The following is a 13,942-nucleotide window of genomic DNA, read 5'->3' as shown; positions in this document are numbered from 1 at the left end:
AGACCTCAAGGTCCCTTTCTTAATGCACTCCTCTACTCTGGCAAACTGAACAGAAAGGCTTTTTGCCTACCTAAAAGCACACCAGACATATTTAAAGGAATGAAATTCTCTGAAGGACAGCAAATGCTAGGTGGCTGCCTGGTGACTAGAGTTGTGCTGGCTGATTAACAAGGAGACCAAAATCCTTCTGTCCTACACAACTTAGAGGAATGCAGGAATCTGACCCAGAGCTATAGCTGAGTTAAGGGTAATGCTTCCAGTTCAGAATTTTCTTAAGAGAGAATATGTGGGTTAATCATGCATAGTTACTCTCCATTGTTGTCACTAGTAGAGCAAGTTCTTATTTTCTAGGATTTCAAATTCCACATGGAGGGTAGAGTGAAGCTTGTGAGAAGAGTTAGGCCTAAAGAGGAGTTCTGGGTTGCACGTTGTCTGTCTGGACCTATGCTAACCTCTCACGGTCTCTTCTTCTTTTTTGTAGGCAACATCTTTGTCGTCAGTTTGTCTGTTGCAGACCTTGTAGTTGCGGTTTATCCGTACCCTCTGATCTTGAGTGCCATTTTCCACAATGGATGGACCATGGGAAATGTTCACTGCCAGATAAGTGGGTTCCTGATGGGCTTAAGTGTCATTGGATCCATTTTCAACATCACGGCCATCGCAATCAACCGCTACTGCTACATCTGCCACAGCCTTCGGTACGATAAGCTCTTCAACCTGAAGAACACCTACTGCTATCTCTGCCTGACCTGGATACTCACCGTGGTGGCCATTGTGCCAAACTTCTTCGTTGGCTCCTTGCAGTATGACCCCCGGATTTACTCTTGCACCTTTGCCCAGACAGTGAGTACATCATACACCATCGCAGTGGTGGTGGTTCACTTCATTGTCCCACTGTCCATTGTGACGTTTTGCTACTTAAGGATCTGGATTTTGGTGATTCAAGTCAAGCAGCGGGTGAGACAAGACTGCAAGCAGAAGCTCAGAGCAGCTGATATCCGGAATTTCTTGACTATGTTTGTGGTTTTTGTCCTTTTTGCTGTGTGCTGGGGACCATTAAACTTTATTGGCCTTGCTGTTTCAATTAATCCTTCAAAAGTGGAACCACACATTCCAGAGTGGCTTTTTGTTCTGAGCTATTTTATGGCCTATTTTAACAGCTGCCTCAATGCTGTGATCTATGGGCTTCTTAACCAGAATTTCCGGAAGGAGTACAAAAGGATACTGCTGACACTCCGGACTCCCAGGTTGCTGTTCATTGACGTGTCCAAGGGTGGGACAGATGGGATGAAAAGCAAGCCATCTCCAGCCGTAACAAACAACAACCACCAAGCTGAAATACACTTATGAGTCAGAACAGTTCTATTTATTCTGGATTACAGTTGTATATATAATATAGAAGAGCCTTTCTATGTGTGCATTTCACAGCTGGTGTTGCTGGGCCCCTCATGCAAGGAAGGAGTCTTCTGCCTTTCATGCTTAGCTTATTGCTGTGACATCAAGGCTTTGAGTAAGGATTTTCAGAATGGAAACAACTGATGTTTATCTTTTCTTTTTCCTATGCCATCTTTCACCGTGTGCCTAATTTATTGGTTTGGTTGCTTTTGCCACAAGCATGCCAATACCCTTGAAAAGGGAAGCATTCAGAGCGCATGGAGAAATGCAGTTATGCTTGAAATACAACCTTCAAGAGCCAGCAAAATTGCCATGTATTACAAACAAACCTTTCTCCCCTCCCTCTGAATTCTATCTTTTAAACATAACCCAAACTATAGCAATCAAAGTGTACACTGCATGCCTTTTTACCTTTTCGGGTAGGTAACAGTATTAGCCAGCAGGCATACACATGGGCATGATGACTTCCACTGAGTGTGAGTTTATTTTCCTTTCTCTTTTTTCCTAAGGTTTAGAAGCTAGCCTGAGCTAGACGTGAGGCAGGCAAAAGCCAGACCTAGTGAGTATCTGATGCACTCACTTTAATTGAATATCTACAGATACTAAGTACCCTTGTACTCTCCTTCCCAGGCCAGGAGTAAGAGTGTATCATATGACATAATGTAATTGCAGGAAGATACTTGGAGCCTGATTCTAATTTAGGCAGTATCCTGTCATGACCAACATTCATTCCAAATGTCTTTCAGAAGTCCCTGCTACCTGAATATCATAAAAAAAAAATGAACATATCATAGTCCCATCTTTTTAATGCAGATGCCAGCTTTTAAGTTCTGGTAATATTTACACTTGCAGACAAAAGGAGAAGGGGAAGGAAGTGTTTTTTCCAAACATCTCTCCCTTTGCCCATCACATAACATGAATTTGACTGAGGGGAAAAAAAGTAAAGAATTTTTTTCCATTTTATTCATGTACAAAACTAATTAGTTCATAGAACTGGGAAAGGAAAGATACTTAAGCATAATCATGCATCAGTTCTCAGTTAAAGCCTGAATTCTGTTATCTTTGTCATTGGAAACAATGTCCTGAAGTGCTGGGAAGGCCAGTATCACATTAGAAACAAGCACAAGGGCAGAGATAAAGCTATTTCTTTAATGGAGTGTGGAGAAGGTGATGGCAGCTGTCTGTAAATATGACTTCATCTTTTTTCCTTAGCTTCATTGTGAATTCATCTCCTAATGGTTTTAAATGTGTGGATCCTGCTTTGAAAAACTCCCATTAAATCAACAGGTAAAACTCCCTTGGTACAACTCTATCTTCAAGCTAGCAAACCTGGCTTGATGCTGGTGTAGTGAGAGGCACGGTGGGAGCTGTGTGATGGAGAGGAGCCAGTCTGAGCCCCGGGGTCTAACAAGGACAGCAGCCAGCCCCGCTCCTGGTCAAAGAGTGCTGTCTTCCCTCTTTGATCATAGTCAAAGCAGGACAATTCCCAGGGCTGAACCCTGGAACACTGAGAACCAGACTTTGCAATAGCATGCAGGTGCCTAAAGATGGAGGCATGTAGGATTTACAAAAACTGTGAGCGGGCCAAGTGCCTAATCCTTAATGAAGTTAATAAGCCATTTGTGCATTGCTTGCTGAAAGCAACTTGTTGCTGAGTGTCCGTTCTCCTGATTTTTGGGGGGATGAGAAGTTGAGAGAAATTAAGCCCTTTCATGAATCACAGAATGATGTGGGTTGGAAGGGACCTTAAAGATCAAGTTCCAACCCCCCTGCCATGGGCAGGGACACCTCCCACTAGTCCAGGTTGCTCAAAACCTCATCCAGCCTGGCCTTGAACCCCTCCAGGGATGGGGCATCCACAGCTTCTCTGGGCGACCTGGGCCAGTGTCTCACCACCTGCACAGGAAAATATTTCTTCCTAAATCTAACCTGAATCTGCCCTCATGAAGTGGGCCAAGAAACATCGCATGGCGCATTGCTTCAGTGAGGACTGCGGTGTGTGTGCTGCCGTGTGGTGAACGTTGCTGCAGTGCAAGGAGACTCTGCATTCATGAAGTGCCAGGTGCCCTATAAAGTTTCAAACTTGAACATCTCAGCCACTTCAGATTATTATTGTTTTAAAATGCACTGCAGCCAACCTCCCATAATAGGAATGAAACTGAGTTCTGTTTTGGCCTCTTAATCTGCCTGAGCATGGCCAAATAAAGGTATCTTGACCCTTAGAAATAATATGGCCTGTTTGCCTTCCAGCAAAACCAGTCTGGATGAATTCACACCATTCCATGCAAACAAAATCATTTTGAGTCAAACTTGGATAAGGAAAGCACCGAGGAATCCATAACTTCAGGGAATGTTTGTCTCGTTGTGCCAAGGAGATGTCCTGTGCTCTGTGACTTGTCTTCAAATTCATTTGCAAATAGCCACAACAGTGTTAGTTAGAATCACATTAGCAAATAATTTTAAGCATCTAGTGCCAAGCCAAATATACTCCTTTAAGACAATCATGAAGAATCTTGTACAGGTTTGCCAAATGTCTCAAATACCCCACAACTGGGGTTTCATCTTATGGATCCTTGTCTTTTTAACTGAATGTTCAGTGAAGGCAATGTGGTATTTTCTTTCTTTAAGCTTGTATTTGCACTAGTTCTTGTTCGGGCTCCAAAGTAACAGCCAGCAAGCATTTGAACCAAAACAAGTAAGCCAAAGAGGTCCTGAACAGGCAAGCTGTGGGAGTCTCTGCTACACCTGGTAGGATGGGGAGCAGCAGGAGCGCGACAGGGCATCTCCCCAGGTTTTTTCAAGCTATGCAAAGTGACAGGGGGATCTGCTCGTCTTCTGCTGCAGGGTCTGAGCCCGACTCCTGCCTGGGTCTTTGCAAGGGACAGGCTAAGTAGCTGCTGCGCTGGGCTGGGTCCTGAGAAGCTCCCTGCACATGCAGACCCTGCCACCACCCCACGGGTTGGGTATGGGTCTGCGATGGGTGCCACCTGTCTATCAGAGAGAGCTTGCCCTGTTGACCCATTCAGAAGTGCTTTGGGTGTCCCAGTATAAGTGAGGCTTGCCCAAAAGTGACCCAAGAGGTGGGATAATTCAGCTGCCACAGTTGGAGTCCTGAGCTCAGTCCTGCTGGAGCTGAGGTTTGCAATATGAAACATGAAAAGCAGGGAACATGGCTTCAAACAGAAAACACTGTGCCATTTGCTAGCACTTTAATAGAGTGACAGCACTTAGGATAGATTTTTATACTGACTTATTTTAAGATTACCCAAGCAGCTCCTTATTTTTATGTTAAGAAATGGCTAACAGGGTACAGAGAGTTTATTTTGTTAACATTTGTTTACAGAAAAAGGGAAGTGTGTCTTAAACTTGGAATCCTGATCAGAGTTTCCCTGTGGGAATCTGGCTTTAATCCAAATTTGAGCTTTCAAGGAGATCCCACAGCTTAAACCACGCTCTGCCCATTACACCTGTTGCATACCAGCCCTTAAATCTCAGAAATGACATTGAGATCTCCTATAAGCTGGTTTTAAATCACTTGCTCTGGATTTGACCTGGTGGTGTTGAATACTTATTTTAGCCCCAAACTCTAAAATTGTTGTAGTGGACATAAACTTATGGAGAGGCAGTATTGCTGTGAAGGAAGATGAATGTCTTGCCACAAAGAAATACTTCTGGATGTTGCTAATGAATGTTGTTTAATCTATTTAAGAAGAATGTAACCAATATATTTATATATAAATATATATTGCGTATGCTGTTTCCATTTTATCATTTGATTAAGAATTCTCCAGTATACTTCCCTATTGCTATTTTTGTTCATAAAGTAGATTAATTCCCTTTATCTGTTAAAACTGTAATAAATCTGCTGTTGGACTGCTTATTGATTTTTTTTTCCACTTGCAGTTATTTTTTAATAAATATTTGGAACTACAGCTTGGGTTTTCTTGACTCCCAAGAAAGCAGATTGCATTGACAAATATAATTGAATTCAGGCATACCTCAGCTGCCCAGCTCAGACCTGGACACGAATGACCCATTGCATCTGGGACATCTCCTTGGATTCACAGGTTTTTCTTCCACCTGCCTGTGAGCCAGCTGCCTGATGCACTGTGGCTTTCATCATCAGAGAAGAAACTTTCTCGGTACTGTTGTTGGTCTCATCGCTGTGTGTCCTTCCTAAGCCCTTTGCCTTTCTTGTGTCTATGTCTATCCATCGGGTGCGATGGGAGCAAAGACTATGCCACATCCATTTCCTTGCCCTAACAACTACATTGCAGCTGGGAAGGAAAGCACAGACAAGCTGTGACTGGGAGGGCGTGGGAGCCAGGCTGGTCACAAGTCAGTGCATGAGGTGGCATTTGGGTTGTAGGGGAGGGCTGGGGACAGAGAGAGTCCTCCTGGGCCGGAGGTGCAGTGACGGCTACTACACACTTGGTCTCCACTGAGGAGCTTTGGGAGGATGAGGACTGCTATATCCAAGATGTTTTTCTTTTCTTTTTTCCCCACCTCTGTTTTGGAGACGATTTTGCTGTATTCATGCAGTTCTTCAGACAACAGTTTCTGTCCACATGTTGCAGCAATTATATTTCCGTGCTGGCTTGACTGGAGCTGTTTTTTGGGGCGTCTCAGTGCCACTTCTGAAGCAGGGGTGATGGGAGTATGGAGGGTGGTCCAGTTGTAACTGTGACTTGACCTGTCGATTTGATTTTTCACACAGACCAAGCGCCTTGTTCCTGTTTCCTAGCCAGACACCGTGTGTAATCACAGTGTTAAGGTAGTAAAGGCTGAGATTATCTATCAAAACAAAAAGTTGCTGAACAACCATGGAGCAGATGTGTTGAATGAACGAGCACTGTTCATTCACTGACATCCCAGAGCAGTGCTGCTGCTTTTTTTTGCCAATCTTTTCCAACAGGCACTGGACTTCATCTGCTGCTTCCACAGTAAACCCTGCAATGCTTGGTGATGTGACACACTGAAAGCAGTGTTTATGATAGCTGAAGAGCCCAAAATGTTTGTCCAAGTAAAGCTGCTAGAAAACCCTTGCACGGACTCCTACCTGCTATTTCTGCCATGTGGAACTGAATGAATTGAACTGTCAGAAGTGAGGCAGTGTTATTTATTTACTTACTTGCCACAAAGTATAGTAGCTGGGAGATAAGGTACAGCTATAAAAGACAAGAGGTGCAATAATTCAACACCAGGATAAAATCTTACTCATGGTGGCTATTTAGAAATCAATATTCATCCTAATGTATTTAATTCCAAGCTTATAATTTATAACCCGAAGCCAGTCAGTAAAGAGCTGCTGCATATGTATTTAGAATTTTATTGGAAAAATGTAAATTACTGGACCTAATGCAATATTTCTTACCATAAAAGCCCTGAGATAAGAAATGCAGAATGGGTTCTTGCAAGAACTCTGTGATGGGTTATGCAAATTTTTCCATTGGTGATAAGAACCATAAAATTTGTATCACTCATGAACTATGTTTGTGAATGGAAGCTCCATAATATTGTTAACTGAATTTTCATTTTGTACTGCTTGTTTATAATATCCATTATTCATATGCTATAAGTGATGCACTGTACAGCAGAGATAGAATTTACAGTATGGGGTCAGTTTCCAGAGCAAACAAGGTAAGTCCTAACCATTAACTGAAATATGTTTCTATGTTCTTTCCCAAGCGTGGCCTCCTGATAAGGTTTTTAACTTAAATAATAGCTTCTAAGAGGCCAGGGAAACTTTCATGTCTTTCAGATTAGAGGCAATGGCTGTGCAGTCACGGCTTGCTTAAATTACCTTTTAGATAGACTGCACCATCAAACCATTTTATAAATCTGTCCAGTTGAAGCACATACTTTATTTGGATGTAGAATATTTTTTAGGTAACACGTTTCCTTCTGCATTGTGCTCCCTCAGTAAGCAAAGCAAAGCTTCTGAATTACCCTGGAAGTAGGATGCAAAATTGTTTCCTCAACTGTAAGCAGGTTGCTTTGCCTTGGGGTAGGTTTCCAGTGGTTTTGTTAAGTGTGTAGGATAGAGGTGTTAATGTGGCATCAAAATAAAACCCTCTCCTGGGTGAAAAGTGACACCCGTTTTGCAATTAAAAAAACAAAACAAAACAAAAACCATGGAAAAATGTGCAAAATAATTTGCAGGAAAGAAATTGAAAAATCCATTTGTGGTTGAAATAAGAGAGGAATATTTGGAGGGATTGTCCTTACTCGAATGGGGGCCTGGGCAGGACAATGAAGTTAATGAACCCGTTAACATAAAAACTGACCCAGGGATTTTTATGGCGCTGGGGTGCACAGCTGGCATGGAGCTGGGTGTCTGGCTGCAGGAGCCCCTGTGGCACGAGCACAGAAGGCAGCAATACAGTAGGTAAAACTAAAGAAATCTAGAGAAAACCAGAGCATGCTTCTGGAAATATTAAATGCACAAATGTATTGGTGCTTAATATGAAAGTTTAGTAGGATTTTGCTTTTGTTTGTTTGCTTTTTTGTTGTTTATTTAAAGAAAACCCAACATTTCCCTTTCTAACACTTTTGAAATATTACAGAACACTGCCAGTCAACTCGAACACTCGTTTGTTACGGGGATTTGTCCTGCCGTCATTGCGGCACCCGGCTCCCTCAGCCTGGCATGGCTGAGAACAAGTCATTTCTTCCAAGCTTCTCCTGCAAGAGGAAATGGGTTGAAAAAAGCATTTCAGGAGGGGGGGGCACACCCAGCACCATGTCAGCTCGTGCTGCAGGCCAGGCCTGCGCCATGCTGGTGCTGCTGGCCGGTGCCTCACATGGCGGGTGAGGTGGCCGCCACCACAGGAGCCCCTCGGCGCCCAGTGGGGTCACCTGGGGAGCCCGTGCCTTGAGGAGATGGGAGCTCTGCCAGCAATTCACAGACAGGTCTTGAAGAAATATTTTCCCTCTTTCCTCCAGCTGTGATTTAGTCATAAATAAAACAAAGTGGTTACTGTCAAAAGCTCATAAAAGGACCATTTTGGTTTGGTTTGGTGGTGGCTTTGGAGGCCCCCAAGCTGCAGGGATGGTGGCCTGGGTGCAGCTGGGCCAGGGCTGATGGGCTATGAGCTGCACCTGGGCAAGGGCAGTGTCACACCCAACCCCACGGGCTTAAACTGCCTTGGGGAGGTGTTCTTCCTTCTCTGGTAGAGCACGGCTGGAGGAGGAGGAAGCTGTGGTAGCTGTGCCTGCCCAAGCTGCTGGAAGGGTCCTGGGGCACTGTGGGGATTTGGCGCTCAGAAGGGGGTGTGAAACTGGGCCAGTATCCAGTCGCAGTGGGGACTGGTGAGACCAAACCAGGAGAGATGCTGTGCTGAGGTAGGAGAGGGCTGTCCTGCCCCAGGGGTGGGGGGGTGTTGAGGGAGGCGAGGCTTGCTGCATTGGTACAATGCTTTATTTGCTGGAAAGTAGATGTGTCCTGTGGAAAAGCAGAACTGCTCTGTTCTGGCAGCTTATGGCTTTCCCGGCCCTGCTGGTGGCCATGCAGGAGGCAAGGCTACGCCAAGGGGCTTCTTCACTGGCAAAGCCTGTCCCTCTGTCCCTGTGCTGTGTCAAGTGCCCACCATGCAGCGTGTCTCTGCCCTGCTGTGTCCATCGCTGTGCTGATGATACTGAGCCCCGGTACACCCAGCTCAGCCTGGGGTGTGTGAGAAAAAATAACTATTTAAGCAATGAGCCAGGTTAAACCCAACTTGGGTCAGTCATAGCTAAGCCATGCATGCAGGTGATAGCAGGGCCAGAAGCAGCCCTTATCTGCAGACCTTGAGGGCAGCTTCTTCCCCATCTTCCCTCTCTTCTGCTATGTCCTAGATGAGAAATTAACCTTTTCTTTCCTTCTCCATTGCCCTGTCTCTGTCTTCCAAATGATGCTGAGGACTCATCCATAGGAGCCCTGGTCTGCAGGCCAACACTGAAACAGAGGAATAGAGTGGTGAAGGAAAACGAGCTGTACATTGGTCTGGAGCCCTTTGGATTGCAGAAGAGATGTTGTTTACACTGCATACATTGTATAGAAAAAAATAATATATATGCAGCCTGGATTTTCCTAAAGGAATCAATACCAATCATAACTTACAAAGTACTGACTATATAAAAGCTCTGATTTTTCTCCTGAGCCCTTCAGAGCAGATGGAAAATGCGGCAGGTGCTGATAATATTTTTCTGCCCTTGGGAAAACTTGTCACGGTTACCTGTTTATTGTGTTTATTTTGACATTTTACTGCCTGAAACTGCTCTGTAACATAAAAGCACGTGTGGGGTGGTTAGAGATGAGGTCTTACAGCTTCACTTATATTTAAACAACTGAAAATCAATAAGATACAAGGAACAAAGAAAAATTTATTTTTTTGTGCACATGGAGGAAGGCTGGTATTTTTATTTTTACTGAGGAAATATCAGGGAATGCAGGGGTTTGCACATTGTGTATTAGTGACTGGAGAGGGTAGAATGAGCTTTGCTTTAGCTGCCATGCACGTGCTTTTCCTGTGATTTTTCAATAGGTGATGGAGATGTCAGTTTGTTTTTAGCAGGTTCTTAGGAATGCACTGAAAAAGAATTTGAGGGTTGGTTGTACAGACACTGAAGGGTTCCTGTGCCCAGCATGTTCAAAAAGTGAAGTCTGTAGAAGATGAAAAGCAAGGCAAGTCTTGCTGGCTGGTCTGCATGAGTCCAGCTTTGCGGCAGGAGTAGGCACTGCTCAGTGCCTTTGTGCCCCTGGCTCTGTAAGAGCTCAAAAATGGGGATGCTTCTCCCCTGCTCACCCCATCTGTAGACTGAAGACATTTAGGTGGGCTTTGTTCCAAGAAGGAAATAAAGAGTTTGTTTGTAACTGTGGGTCCTTGGGCTGACAGACCATGCTGTTCTACTTTCTGTTTCTCTGATGCTGAAATTTGGGACAGCAAAGAATAGTTTTCACTGCTCCCATCCTAAGAGGCAGCATCTTGCAAGTGCTTGTAGCTGGTTGCTTGCCTTGGAGTGTGTTCATGGGTATTGTTTGAGGAATTACTGATACATACAGGTGACCTCTTTGAAGAGGCACTGAGCTGGGTTGGAACAGCATAGCTGGGGTGATAATAGCTGGGATGGTAATCGAGCAATCTCTCAATCTTCATGCTTTGTGGAGTATGGTAATCAGGCTTTCGGGTAAAGAATGAATTTCACCTCTCTGAAACTGCGCTGTCATCTGGGACTGCAGCACGGAGTACTTATTGTAGTTACTGACTGGGGTGGCCTTCATGTAGCAATTTCTGTAGGTATTTTCCATTCTGAAAGTTTGTCTCTTGATTTAGTCATAACTCAGACTTCACTGCGCAGTTGCATCTGAAATTCACCTTTGTTTGAGCCTTTGAAGTAAAATGAATCACAAACTGAATTCAGAGCTGTCAGCTGAGAGAAGTGTGGCTCACTATTTAACAGAAATTAATATTAGCCATTAAACCTTTTAGATGCTAATTAAATGGACTGTTTCTATCTTATGTGGAAATCCATCCACATTTTCACTTTGCAGCCAGATAGAATTTCATTAAAGCACTTTAGTAACCACAAAGGGATAGCAGCAGCTAGCATTTCGGCCTATTTTTGGTTTACTGAATTATATCTGTATCTTGTACTGATTACTAAATACTTTAATGATATGTCTAGTAGAATTTGTTTTTGTTTTGGCAGGGACATTAGGATGATAAATAGCTCAGCAAAGAAGAGTAAATTACAGCTGAGCTCAGACATGGTGCTTGAATTGTTAAGTCCATAGTTACTGTAGTTACTACAAGGATATGTAAAAAGAGCTAGACAACTTTGTATACAAGTCTATTTGTCAAACATATTGCATAGCAAACACTGATTTAAACTGCAGTTCTTTTATATGATCAATGCGGAAAGTCTTCCTTTTCCCAGCCTCTGTTCTCATAGCTTTTTAGTTAGTAGCTGGCATCGACTTTGGTTTTCTGGGTTTTGTGTTGTAGTTAATTACACTGCAAAGCACTGAGGGATGGGACAATTAACATTTATCTTGGGGAACTGCACAATGATTAAGCCTTAATTTACTATATCTTTTTTCTTTCTCATTAACCCTGCTGAAGCAGGACTTTTGAAATTAAAATCAAAGGTGAACATCATTCTTAGAAGTGTGGAGGACTGAGTAAGTCAGCTGCGACAAGGCTTTGCAGACCTCCTGCTAGTATATTGACCTGGGACAAAACCCAGGACTTGAGTGCTGAGTAGCAGGTGGTTACACTGGTGCAGTCCCCTGTTGGTGGTTTTTTTTTATTGGTTTGCTTCAGGGGGATGGAATGGGAGGAAGGAAAAACAAAACAAGACCAAAACCCAGACACTGTGTGTCAGAAAACCACTGGCAACCAAAGAACAAAGCCAGCTGAGTTCCATCCGGTCTTCTAGCTCATGATTTCCCTCTGAATGCGGTGTATGAAAGACAGGAATATGGGCACTTTGCTATTGATGCTTCATGTGGAGGTTTGATATGGATTTGCTTGGGAGGACAATAACTTGTCAGCAGCAGCTGTGACAACAGGGGGAAGCTATCTTAGCAGGATGTTTGGATGTGAAACACTGGTCAGAAACATCCTGAAGTACCCCACTGGGGTTGTGATCTGCTCAGCCTTGAAAGGAGCGGGATCCTTTTGTCTAACAGAGCAAGTGTTGTGAGAGTGCAGCAAAAGCAGGGGGGGAAAGACAGACTAGACCTGCGTGCCATGTTTAATTTGATTAAATGTGTAATTATCAGTAACACATTAGAGTCCAGTCAAGCTGATTCATATTTCCCTTGTGATATTTGATGAGTTGTTTCAATGCAGGCATAGGACTGATTTTTATTTTAGTTTATTTGTTGTTCATACTGATGTGTACTGTCTAATTCTGGTGTGTGCAGGCATGGTGATATCTTAAATGAGCCAGTTTTCTTTGTGAAAGTGATTAGCAGTTATGAAACATTATTAGATTTGCTGGAATACTATTTGGCCACACTGAGTAATTCTCCCTCCAGAGTTTGGGTTGTGCATATGTATTTGTGGATTAAATCCCTACTCTAATAGTAGGGAGAAAACAGTAGGACTGACCTTTTCTCTTTGTTTCCCAGCAAAGTGAACAAGACTAATTTCAGTGAAAATTGTGATTATGCTAATATGAGTGGGAGGAGACCTGGGTCCAGTCCAGTATAGTTTTTTTTTTTAATCTGCTAGAAATCAGGACTGTTGGAGTTTTTCAAGGTTGTATTAATGGCAACAAAAAATGGAAGTGAGAAGTGATGTAATGATACAAGTATAAATAGTTTAAAAAACTCTAATCTTAGATTGCTCCAAGAGTTCATGTGCAGGCAAAATTAACAACATCTGTGATGTCTGGGGGCAAAAAGTAACTATCCAGCTGGTATGGGGCTAAGGATTTAGCTGGAGTTGGCAAGAAGAAGCAGCAGCCCTTTTAAGAAAGCAGTGCAGGAGTTTAGTCTGTGTGAAGCTGGACGTCAGTCTGTCTCACTATACCAATTCCTTCTGGTATTAAAAATTCATTTCTACAAAATGTGTCTGAATTGGATATCCTTAAATTTAATGGATGCCTGTATTTGGAGAGAGAAATTGGAGTTACTGTATTAATATGTATATACACAGGTAATAGTGTTACTGCTAGAATCTCTCAATTTGAAGAAATGTAGCAGGTTGTTGTGTGAACTAGTGAGTGATATGTTCATGTAGAAAATGTATATTTTAAGCTAGAGTGAAAGCCTGTCAAAGGGAGGCATAATAACTTGTGCTCTAGAAGAATATTTTATCACTTGTCATGATTAGTTGTAAAATCACATCCACTGCTTCAGTTTTTCAGCTAGAGACCCTACTGCTTGAAATTCACTTGGGATGGATTTTGTGTAGATGGGACAGGACACATTAGGCGTAAATGTTTTGCAGACAAGTTCACAGCTGCTGTGCAACCAAATATTCAATTATATTACCTGCTGGGTTTCATTATTCAGAAAGATATCTAGAGCACTGCTAACCATTCTTTCCTAAATTATTTAACTGCTTTTAAGGCCATAGTCAGCTGTGTGAAATTCTACCTAAATCCCTGTGCCTGGTCTTTATTAATGCCAGGTTCAGGTAAAGAGCTCATGCAGTGACTTCCCTGGCTCTTTGCCATGTGCCTTAGATAGCTGCTTCTCTCCATTGCCCTGTCACTGGGGCATGCATGGTTTCAGTGCTCAGATAGGGTCCTAAAAGGATATATTCTAATAGAGTTGGGCAATAATCCTGAGAAACATGGGCCTGAGTTGAGACTGCCTCAGCATCGGGCTAAGCTGGGCATGGGGATGTTTGAGCACCTGCCTGGCTCCCACTGAGCTGCCTTTGGCTCTAGCTGAGATATCAGAATATTATTGTTATGACAGTAAAGAATAATTAACATGGTATTTCTGTAAAGGGAAGTGCAAAAATTTCTTCATTTGACTTACTTCTAATAACAAGCTGGTTAAATCAGCTATTAAATTGGGTAAAATGAAGGTATTCCCCTTTTATACCCT

The 13,942-nt window shown here is 43.1% G+C and overlaps 1 protein-coding gene across 1 annotated transcript; it reads left to right on the top strand.

Annotated features, from left to right (window-relative positions):
- The first annotated feature begins 366 nt into the window (after nt 1-366).
- LOC104462321 (melatonin receptor type 1C-like) lies at nt 367-1,562 on the top strand. The gene has a single exon (XM_010074226.1). It carries the CDS (start codon nt 367-369, stop codon nt 1,348-1,350), a length of 984 nt encoding a protein of 327 aa, XP_010072528.1. The 3' UTR covers nt 1,351-1,562.
- Nucleotides 1,563-13,942: the final 12,380 nt, after the last annotated feature.

Source organism: Pterocles gutturalis, unplaced genomic scaffold, assembly GCF_000699245.1.
Source record: "Pterocles gutturalis isolate BGI_N339 unplaced genomic scaffold, ASM69924v1 scaffold11612, whole genome shotgun sequence".
Lineage (NCBI taxonomy): Eukaryota > Metazoa > Chordata > Aves > Pterocliformes > Pteroclidae > Pterocles > Pterocles gutturalis.
This window is presented reverse-complemented; position numbering and strand designations above follow the sequence as displayed.